Below are 11823 nucleotides of genomic sequence, written 5' to 3' on the forward strand. Positions count from 1 at the left end.
ATACAGTTAACACTAATTAAAGACTACCAGCTTTTTTTTTAATTTGATGGGGCAATTATTATTCCAATAAACATTTGGATATATGTTTCAAAACTTCAACTATTACAAGAGCATAAACAAAATATAAAGACAAAGAAAAAAAAAACAATAATAGTAACGATTCAACCAGGTGAAAAATCACTTATTTATGTTCATGTTATATGTTTTAATACAAGTGAGGTTGAGATAAATATAAAAAAGAGTTAAATTACCGAAATCGTCCCTATGGTTTGGTCAAAATTACGTGTTCCATCCCTAACATTTTTTTTTTGTATTCGGACCGTCCCTGTGATATTCATTTGTTTCGGTTTTGGTCCCTAACAGACGTGAAAAGACGATATTACCCTTATTTATTTATTTTTTCATTTGCTTATTATTGATTTATTACTAATCTCTTAAAGAAAATCTATCTATCTATCTAAGACTCTCTAAGCTGCCACATGGCATCTTTATAGACCTTATACTTACACGTGTCATGTTTTAGTTATCGTATAATTTGTTTTCCCGCCCCATTTTGACTCTGTTTTAATGCACCTTCTTCATTTTAATTCACCGTATCCCTTAAAATCAGCATAGCTCCTCTTTATTCTGATTCTACCCAAAAAATCAGAGAAAGTACTCAAAATTCCATTTATACTCTTTCACGATCCTGTTTTATTTGCAATATCATATTCAACATTCAACTCATCCGTTCTCTCTCAACAAACCCTAGCCGTCATCATCACTACCACCGTCTTCCAGTGCCTTCACCTTTGGTGACGAGTCAGACCATCGGTTGTGGCTTTCATCCATCATCTCTCTATTTGGAGCATCTTTTCATCTCTTTTATTGCTCTCAATAACCCTATAAATAATGAAAATTGAGGGAAATTAAAACCGAACCACCGCCATCAAACTGCATCACAATTCCATTTCTCTATTTTTCAATTAAAACAGGAAGAAGATCTGGTTACAGGTATTATATAGAACTGATGCAAACCTAACCTATTAAACCTTTTAATTTCAGGTGTTAAACACACTTTGCCATGAAGCTTGAAGCTAAAACCAAACAACCACTTCACATTTACGATTTATCATCTCCTGGTTTGTATGTGTTTACCCTTTTTTTTTTTTTTTTTTTCTGAAGTATCAATTACTTATGAAAGAGTCAACAATCTCCATCGTAAGTTTTGTTATCCACTCTGCACTCCGTGTAGCGGTTGAAATGCCTTAATGGGTTTTTTGGACGTTATCTATGTTGTTTTCCATATTTTTTTATATAAGTTTTTTTCAAATTTTTTATTTCACCATAACAGAGCTTGCATTTAAGAGGTCATTGTGTTGTTGGTCAGCTGTTAGATGTACAATGTACAATCACGAGGACACTTGGTATCTTACATTTCAAACCCTTTTTTTCTTTAAAAAATTTCTAATACAATTTTAATCAGTAATTTATTTTCCCAATTTGCCAAAACTGTCAAAACATTGATTATTTGACTATAAAAAGTCAAAATGTATAATTTTGTGTCTGTTTTGTTTAGATGAGATTGCGATCTGGGAGCTATAACCCCATGGTGTTTACAAGATGTATAAGGACCATGAAGAAATTTTGTGAAAATTAGTTCTTAGTTGGAGTGATAAATTAGTGAGTATTTTAATAATTATAAACTTCTAATATTTGTATTTTAGAACTACTAATGTCGTTCTGAATTCATCCATCAATATTAAATCAACTTCCTATAATGAATGACATTTTGTGTAATAAAGATAGAATATTCAAATAATCAACCTTGATATCACGAGCAGTCTGAAGTATATAATGTTTTCTTGCATGGTGTTGCCAGTCGTTGGAAGAATCATCTTGAACTTGTCAAGATTAGTGCTATTTGTTCAATAGCCTACTCAAATGGAAAAAGATACAGGTAATTCCTAGAACGTAAACCTTTAGTTTATATATATAAAGTACATAAACATGTACTTTTAAAGTTCTTTTTTCTGGACATTATCCCTTGAGAAGTTTACTGAAATGATCAAATTTTATTTACAATTATATGCATTACTATAACTTTTTAGAATTTTCTAAGTATAATTTTGCAGTATGCATTTTGTTAGGACATTATACTTTGAGAAGTTTACATTTTGGGTCGAAATTAATAGATGCATTCCGCCGAGCTACCTCCGAGGAATGAACTCATTCCGCGGAGGTAGCTCTGAAGAATGAATCTTTTTTGTTTTTTTTTTTTTTCATATCGATTCTTCGGGGTTTAGATTCATTCCCCCAACTAATTATTTTTAAGAAAAGATTATCATACTATTATAATCTTTACTTGAAAATAATTAGTTGGGGAATTAATATAAACCCCGAAGAATCGATTTGGACAAAAAATAAAAATTAAAAAAAAATAAAAAAAATAAAAAAAACTCAAGATCCATTCTGCGGTGCTACCTCCGCAGAATGCATGTCTATATCCAAAAATGTCTATTTTTGTGTTTATATTTTGAAAAAACCCTCCATTTTTTTTACTATTGCCGGTATTTTCCCAAAATTGTTGCCTATCTTTAGCAAAGACATAGATTGTGATCCAATTTGTAAGGGTTGGTTGCATCACTGGTCAAATAATTAATGGACCCGTTGTTGGGATGTTGTCAATGAACCCGTGTTTTGAAAATATAATTTGAAAAAAAGAATCAACATCAACATTTAGTTTAATCCAAGATTTTTAGTTTGTTGTTTTATGAAGCTTTGTGGTGTAACTTTATAAAACACATGGTAGGTTTTGGTGAATACTTTCAAATGCTTTTTGAGGAGACCAACAACAAAGGATTCGAGTCACTGGAGGATTTTACTACTCAGAAGATGTAGACCGGTAAACTTTAAGCATTTTGTGGGACCTTGCTGTTGTTTTGTATTTATGATTTTACCCTTGTCCATAAATTTACTTTATCTTGATGGTTCTTGAACTTCAACCATAATAAGAAGCAAATTATCTAAATATTTTTAAACTGGGAAGTGGCAAGTGCAGTCCAGAGAACTGACAGTTGACTAGGAATAGCAACATATTTATATTGTTTTGTTTATTATAGCATTATACTTTTATTTCTTCTATTTGTAACATCGTAGTTTGAAGAAATCACCAAATTCTAGCAAGTAATTTATTGTGTATTATTTTTTCTATTTTAAGTTGTCAATTCATGTATCACACAGGTTTTAACATAGTCTATCCTTTAACCTATAAGTGTTACATGTCATTTTTCTAGGTTGCATTTTTGACACGTGATATTTTTCTATGATATTTTTCTATGATTTGCTTTGTTTTTGTAACAAATTAACTTCAATTGAAATTTTGAAAATAAAAAATCATATCCTAATAACATTTTCAAAATATACAATTATTTTATTTTTTTATATTTGTTTTCTATATAATAATTTTAAACATACCTACCATGGTTTCCACGGTTATAACCTAGTTTCTTTAATACACTCATCATTCCCAGTTTGCTAACTACCACCGACACCTCCGCTAAACCAACCAGTCACCACAATTGTCATAACTCCACTGCCACCTTATGTATCCTCATCGGAACCACCACCTATTTCATCAAAGATCAACACCATCTCCACCATCAAAGATCAACACCACCACCACCAGCACTAAGGGGGTGTTTGGCTTAGCTTTTTGAGAGCCAAAAGATCTTTTTGGAAAAGTTGCAAAAAGTCAGGTTTTTCTGACTTTTCCAAAAAGTTGATTTTTCTTCTATAAAAAATCCAAAAGTAGGTTTTAAAATTGTTTTGCCAAACATTTTTTGGCTTCTATCTTTTTCTAAAAGATCTTTTGGCTTCTCAAAAGCTAAGCCAAACACCCCTTAACTTTGTCCACCGCCACTTCCCCTTCTTTCCATCTTTTGGCGTGAGAAAAGAGAAAGAAGACGTGTAGGTCGTGGTCAATGACTCATAATTAGGGTATATGTCTAAAGTTGTACGTTAGCTTAAAGGGGTTGTATTATTGTTTATTTTAAAAGAATAAAAGAAATAAATAAATATTAACGAATATAAATAAATATAATTTTTTGAAAAAAGGGTAATATAGTCATTTTAACCTTGTTAGGGACCAAAACCAAAACCAATGAATACCATAGGGACGGTCCAATGCAAAAATAATGTTAAAAACGAAACATACAAGGGACCAGTAATTTACTTTATAAAAAATTAACAAGGGAAGCCACAAAACAAGCAACACATCATCATCAGCGCTAAAATGGTAATAAAAAAAAAAAAAAAAAAAAAAAAAACAGACCACACCAAGGGCAGTCACAAGAACAGCATCACGTCATCATCATGAGAAGAATACTTTGTGTCTACAGTTTTGTTCATATTCTGCTGTAAATTCTACAACACAGCAACACCAATTGTAAAATCAATATGTAAAGCAAAAAACATGTATTTAACCATAGCAACCCCAATTGAAACATCGGTGTGTGAGTGTGTGTACAGCCAACTACTTCATCATCCAATTCAACCAATTGCAAATATTGTTTGTAAAAACTTCAAATAAACGATCAATGATACGACTTAATTGCAAGAGCTTTGATACAAATAAAGACAATTTAAAAAAAAAAAAGCTATTTACAGGGATTTTGATCTTAATATCGCAAACCTTGGCTTGGAGATGATGAAATCGATTGGAGAAATCAATAGGATCGAATTTAGTTTTCTGGGAGATAGGATTCGATTTTGATGGTTATAAAACCAAATTATGAAGGGTAAAATAGGTATCCTTCATCCATCGCAGGCAGGAATGAAGAACGGAGAATATGTATCGTCAAAGGAGAAGTGAAGGAGCATTGCTAGTAGAGGGCAAAGCCAAAGCGTATATTTTTCTTCATTCCCCCGGTCACCCATGTTTTTCCTTTGGACAGAATCAGCACAAAAATAGGGACCCAATCAGCATTTTAGACCAAGTCCAAGGTTGCAGCAACAAATCAAACACACTGACTCAAGAATTCTGACCGAGTCGAGGCTTTGGACCCAATCAGAAGGTGCATCAAACAGCCCCCGAACGAATCCGTTCATTTAATTGGTTTAAGTAAAAATTAATGCATTTAATTTTGTAGTAAATTTGATGTCGTATTATGAAACTCACTGAATAAATTTTGTAGCGTGTTAGCTTAATTGGTTAACTAAATGTGTGAAGCACCGGTCAAAACTTTTGACTATCACGGCCATCACACTATCACAGTTCTCGTATTATCCATCAAAATAGGCACATATTAAATGAGTGGTTCCTCTACGTTCCCATGTATTTTCAGTAGGTTCCACAATCACAAAGCAGCCATCGACAAAAATAATAGAAACTGAAATCTCAAAATTATAGGTTTCCAAATGATTTTCAACTTAGGGTTCCCACATACCCCACTGGTCTTCTTTCAATACGTACCTTTGTCTTCCATGTTCTTTCTCTCGTATGGCTGCTGAATTCGTATATTTTCATGACCTTTCGTTTTCGTTCAATAATTATATGAATAAAGTAGTAATCCAATTTTCGCTATAAACCTTTTCTCCCTATAACTCGATAAAACCACACTTTCGTACTCTCTCACACTAACACCTTCTAATCATCAATGGCTTCTAGCAAAACCCTTACGCACGTGTTTCTAATATCGTTCCCAGCACAAGGCCATGTCAATCCACTCCTGAGACTCGGCAAGCTCTTAGCTTCAAAGGGTAACCTTCTCGTCACCTTCTCTACCACCAAATCCACCGGAAGGAAAATGAAGAAAGCCGGTGCTGCTGTCTCCAGTGATCTCACTCCAGTAGGCAGCTGTGGGGGAATGATCCGCTTTGAGTTCTTTAATGATGGATATTCAGATGACAGCGATAAGGAAATTCATGACTATGGGGCTTACTTTTCTATGCTTGACACTTATGGCAAGAAATCAGTCATTACGATTCTCAATCGCCTAAAAGATCAAGACAACCGACCGGTTTCTTGCGTCATCAACAACCCTTTTGTGCCTTGGGTTTCTGACTTAGCAGAAGAGCTTAACATACCTTCTGCTATGCTTTGGGTACAGTCTTGTGCTTGCTTTTCATCGTATTATCATTACGCGAATTCATCAGTTCCTTTTCCAAGTGGAGAACAACCAGACAACGACGTCCATTTGCCTAACATGCCAGTCTTGAAGTCTGATGAGATTCCGACATTTTTACACCCTTCAACGCAATATCCATCCGTTGGAAAAATTATTGTAGAGCAGTTCAAGAACTTGTCAAAGACTACTTGTGTATTAATTGAAACATATGAAGAACTTGAGGATGACCTGATCAACTACGTGTCTGATCAAGTATGCCCATTAATCCGAGCAGTGGGTCCGTTGTTCAAAAGCCCATTACTCGAAGTTGAAACAGCCGCGAATATCACCGGGGACATGATAAAAGCCGATGACTGTAAGGGGTGGCTCGACTCGCAGGATACTTCATCTGTAGTTTACATAGCGTTTGGAAGTCATGTCATCTTGAACCAGGAACAGTTGACTGAGATGGCTTACGGTGTTCTAAATTCTGGTATGTCGTTCTTGTGGGTCATGAGGAGCAGGTTGCCGGAGGAGTTCTTGGAGGCGGCATGTGGGAGGGGAATGGTTGTCGACTGGAGTCCACAAGCTCAGGTTTTGTCCCACAAGGCGGTGTCTTGTTTTGTGACTCACTGTGGGTGGAACTCGACATTGGAGGCGTTGTCAACCGGTGTTCCAGTAGTGGCGTTCCCACAGTATGGGGATCAGGTGACGAATGCCAAGTACTTGGTTGATGAATGGAAGGTTGGGATTAGGATGTCTAGGGGGGGTGAGGCTGAGAAGAAGGTTATTGGGAGGAAGGAGGTGGAGGAGTGCTTAAGGGAGGCTTCTTGTGGTGTAAAGGCTGGAGAGATGAAGGATAATGCGTTGAAGTGGAAGAAAGCGGCAATGGAAGCGGTGGCGGAAGGTGGAAAATCTGACCGGAATCTTCAAAAGTTTATTGATGAAATTAGGAGGTTATAAAGCGATTTGATTAGATGAAAGCATTAACTACAAATATAATTGTTAAATGTTTAAGACAATGTTGGGAATTTTTTGTGTCCATAAAGAAACTCGAACCTAGACGACTGATTAACTACAAAGTAGGTCTCCATTTAATTCGTTTGCCCTTTCAAAAAAAAAAAATGTTTAAGACTATGTCTCTTAAATCTCAATACAAGTTGTTATATATATATATATATATATATATATATATATATATATATATATATATATATATATATATATATATATATATATACTTAGGTTTTTCTATTCAAAATAATATTGTGTTATTGTATGTATAAATGTGAGCCAATCATTTTACTTATTTTATGAAAGTAATTAATACATATTATTTAATTGAATATAATTGAAAAATACCATCTAATTTAACTAGAAGGGTATTTTAGTCAGTTAACATAGATTTAATAAAGAAAATTTGCATATTTTAAGGGATCAAAGATTCTATTAATTTTAAAAATCCAATCTTACAAATTATGGGGTTTTTAGTTCGGACATTCTGACAGAATATGTTTGAGTATGTTCAAAAATAACAAAATTTCTTGTAAAATAACAAAATTCTCGAACCATCAATTGAAGAATTAAAACAAAAATTACATTAATTCTTATAGAATACATGTAACAATTGCTAAGAATTACATTTATTTTTAAAGAATAAAGCTAAAAAAATTCAAATCTAGAAAAACAAAACATCAAAATCTAACAAAAACACTAATACATTCTAAAAGAATAATGTTGTTAAGAGGCGTCGTTCAAATGTCGTGATCCGTTCTTCAAGCATCAGCTTCTGTAGAAAATACAATGAATAAATTAGTGAGAAAATATTCATACTCCATTCCAACATAATTGGAATTCGTGATTCCATTCTAATAGAATTGGAATTCATTTACCAATAATTATATTAATTCGGGGGATTCTAACATAATATGTTCATAATTACCATAAAAAACATTCTTTTCTGATAGAATGCTATATATTAATCAATACCATTCAGTTGAAGCATTTTAGCGAGCACTTGGTGTGCATGAAAACAACTTTCAATTCAGTTGAAGCATTCATCAGTCAAATAAGCAACCAAAACAACCATGATTTGTGTTCAACCAATCAAACCCAAAAACTCATCTAAACCTATCGATTAAACTTCATTGATTTACAGTAAATCAATCACATTAGACGACCAATTCACATTAGGTATTCTGATACAATATTTAACATGAATCACAAAGTAGTATTGGAAAAAATATAGTTCTTACAACAGAGAGAACGATAAAAACACCTAATTTAACTATACTAACAATCGGTTTGGGTTGAAGTATAGCCCTAATTAATCAGAATGTGATAAAATTTAAAGCAACTAAGAACGATACCTTTGTGAAGACTTCTGGTGGGTTCTTCATCAGTCAAAAAAGAGGCATCGTCAATATTTATTGGACAGCGTCGTTCGTGACATCAATCCACTAGAAGAGCGAAGGAGATGAGATAGAGAGATATCATATGCTCTTACTCGAGGATTTCTGATCGCTCATGACCACGCAACTGCGAACCAGGTCCATTCGTTAGCCCCGATGGTCGTCCCGATTGCTCCCAACATCACCGGGGAAGGAAGAAGCGGCGGTGACCGCGAACTCATCAATCCTTGCAGTCACAGGCGACGACATCGTGCAAGATTCAGCTCTAGGCTTCCAACTTCGTCGGCAATAGCGTCGCAAAAGAATGCTCGGCTATTCAGGGCGTCATCGGCAACAGTTGATGTAACAATTGGTAAAATTGGTTAACAATTGTCGGTCAATCGCCGTGGACGTTACGATAATCAGAACTATTTTACGATAATCCAACATTTTAAATAATAAAGTGAAGTTGAATTATACTTAATTGATTGTGAACTAATCCATTTTGAGCTAAGATTTATATTTAACATTCAATTCCATTTCAAAATATTTCATCCTAAAGGGAAACCGGGTTCGTGGAAAACTATCAAATTGTACTCATTAGAACATGAAACTCTAATTATCGTTTAAACATGATTTCGAGTATCAGAATCTCTAACCATGTACATATTTTTTTTTGGAAGTCCGAAAAATTGACACAATCACCAAACATGTATGAAGCTTCTTAAGTAACTAAATTTGGTTGATTTTAATAAAGATGAGGGGAAAATAATAACACTATTATAGAACTTGTGTTTGTACAAACGATTGTGACAAAATTTTATAAATACCTAATATGTATACACCTTGTATTTTTATAAAACCAAAATAAAAATACGTGAATGTTATATATATACTTTTTATATATAAAAACCAAATGTATTTTGGTTGTGTATTTTAAATATTAAAATACATCTATGATTAAATGCATTTAATTTATATAAATACCCATGTATGTATTAATGCACAAACTTTACTAGCAATCTTCAGTCTCCCAAGTCTTGCACTGTTGCACATACACGCTCTCACACATGGGCAATTTAGTGTTGTACCTCCACAATCCTTCAGAGATTTCCAAATACTTCCAATATCTCAAGAACTTCTAAATATCTGTTGTGATCGCATAGGAAAGTCACACAATCATTCACAAACTCACTCTTTCTCTCCCTTCTTTCTGTTTCGATGCACAGCCAAGAACACCTCCATTGGAGGTGGTTTTCTTGTGGTTTCTCCAGTGAGCTAAGCAGCAGCACCCTCCTTCTGTTATTCCTTCTATCTTCTCCTGTAGAATATCAACCAAAACAGCCCTCCACTTGCTGAGGTACCACCATCGATCAGTCCCCTGTTCTTTGAGTTTCAATGATCGAACCAGAAAAGGAAACTGGTGGAGCCAAGAGACCTCCAATCGCCACCCTCACAGCTCGCTCCTGCCTCCAACGACCCCCATCTCTCTTTCCTTTTTTGTTTTGATGAGAAAAACAGGTCCCAAACACCCACTGAATTCTCTTTCTTTCCCTGTCAAATAATCAAACCCAGTCACCCATCTAAACCTGGTGATCAAGCTCCATTGATTTATAGCCAAAATAAAAAGAAAAAGAAGAAGAAGCCTGTGAAGCTGTCGGCCATGGCAGCCCTCTTCCTCCTCCTCTCCACTTGTTTCCGTCAAACACAACCAAACACCCACCTTCCTTGTGTGGTTGATGTCGGCAGAAGGAGCAGTTTTTGCGGCCCCTGTTCGTTCCTCACTTCTTCTTCTTCGACCGGATTGAGCACCGGTGGTGCTTTTCACGGTTCATCACTGCCCATCAGCCCTACATCTTCTCTTGATGCCGTTCTTCTTGCTTCCTCAGTCACATCGAGTACTGATGATGCTCGCCTCGATCGGCGACTGTTGTTGCACTTCATTGGTTTGTATGTTGTCGGCTATAAAAGAAGAACTGCAGAAGGGCGTCGGAGTTGGGCGATTACAATTTTGACTTTTATCTTTTAGAAGAAGTGATGATTAAAATGAAATTTTTAATCAACTTTAAAAAAAAGTCATGGTTAAAATGAAAATTACTTTTTAATCGACTTTAAAAGTAAATTCAAGCTTTTTGAAAAGTCAAGGAATCATGATTTTTCTTAATTTTTCATCAGCTAAAACATTAAATTACATTTATAATTTTATCTAAAAGTTAAATCATGTCATTTTAGTCATTTTATATGTAAAAGTTAAACCAAATATTTTAATTTTTGATTTTTTTTCTTTTAAAAGCTAATCTAAACACATTTTAAAAAACAATTTTTACAAACAGTTCTTTTTGTAAAAGGATTTTTGCCCCGAAAGCTAAGCCAAACAGCCTCTCATTCTCGCTCGTCTGATTAGCAAAAAAGGAAGAAGCCGATCCTTTTCCCATTTGTTTGAATTACTTATCAATATCAGCCCCTCATGTTTATCAAATGGCCAAAAATCAACCCCTCACTTGTATTAACTAATCAAATCAGTTCCCTTCCCAACCTAAATTTTGTCAATGGGTCAAAAGCAGCCCCTCTTTTGGATTATTTAATCAAAAGCAGCCCTACACATATTTTACAAGATTTAATAATCAACCTTTGACCTAAATCATTCTAAAAACAATCCATTTAGTTTTAAATATTACAAAACAAACCCCAAAGTGTCTCAAAGTTCAAGAATGTTTATTTAGCGGTTATTTACAAAAAGACTTCACCAAAAAGCGAACCGGGATCGATATCACGCAACGAAAGTGAGTTTCTACGGCCCCTCTTTTAATGTTTTAATATTTTGTGACTCAAAGCGATAAGTGTCAATACCAAAAATTAAGTCGGATAACACTTAATTAATATCATGACACGGCTCGACAAGATTTATTAACTTACATAAAATAAGTTATTTATATAAACCATTTGTTTTTATAAGAAAACACAATATTTATGTGGGAGGAGTTTGCCCCACCGACTAAGTGTTGGTTTTCAAATTAAGTCAGATAATACTTAATTATTGTCACGGCACGATTTTACAAACTTCATAAATTCAATACTTATGAGTTTTTCATATAAATGATACAAATTTTTGTATAAGGTTTCAAGAGTAAAGTTGGTTATTTTATGTTCTCACAAAGGGTAAGATCTCCTATTTTTATATAATTTGATATTCAAAATCTTTATATAAAAATGAATTTTGATACAAGTCTGAATTACTTATATGTATTTTCCAACTTTTGTACATTTGGATTTGAACAAATGGTATTTACGAATGAGTCATAACACATTGTTATAACTCAATTATTTTATACTTTTAATAGAAAAGT

The 11823-nt window shown here is 34.1% G+C and overlaps 1 protein-coding gene and 2 long non-coding RNA genes across 5 annotated transcripts; 2 read left to right on the plus strand and 1 right to left on the minus strand.

The window, feature by feature from the left end:
- The first annotated feature begins 582 nt into the window (after positions 1 to 582).
- Positions 583 to 3190, plus strand: LOC111877182 (uncharacterized). Of its 3 annotated transcripts, none has more exons than XR_002845313.3 (4): positions 583 to 1406; positions 1559 to 1662; positions 1862 to 1939; positions 2792 to 3190. It is a non-coding gene; the product is annotated as an uncharacterized LOC111877182 (long non-coding RNA). The 3 variants fall into 3 exon arrangements; XR_002845312.3 differs by having other exon boundaries at positions 583 to 813; positions 1045 to 1662; XR_002845311.3 differs by having other exon boundaries at positions 583 to 1662.
- Positions 3191 to 5514: 2324 nt separating this feature from the next.
- On the plus strand, positions 5515 to 7186 carry LOC111877184 (gallate 1-beta-glucosyltransferase 84A23). The gene has a single exon (XM_023873711.3). The coding sequence runs from the start codon at positions 5637 to 5639 to the stop codon at positions 7047 to 7049; it is 1413 nt and encodes a 470-aa protein (XP_023729479.1). The 5' UTR covers positions 5515 to 5636; the 3' UTR covers positions 7050 to 7186.
- Positions 7187 to 9240: 2054 nt separating this feature from the next.
- On the minus strand, positions 9241 to 10334 carry LOC122198309 (uncharacterized). The gene is made up of 2 exons (XR_006192819.1): positions 10200 to 10334; positions 9241 to 10030 (listed from the first exon to the last, which is right to left on the minus strand). It is a non-coding gene; the product is annotated as an uncharacterized LOC122198309 (long non-coding RNA).
- Between the last annotated feature and the right edge of the window lie 1489 nt (positions 10335 to 11823).

Source organism: Lactuca sativa, chromosome 5 (assembly GCF_002870075.4).
Source record: "Lactuca sativa cultivar Salinas chromosome 5, Lsat_Salinas_v11, whole genome shotgun sequence".
In the NCBI taxonomy this organism is placed as follows: Eukaryota; Viridiplantae; Streptophyta; class Magnoliopsida; order Asterales; family Asteraceae; genus Lactuca; species Lactuca sativa.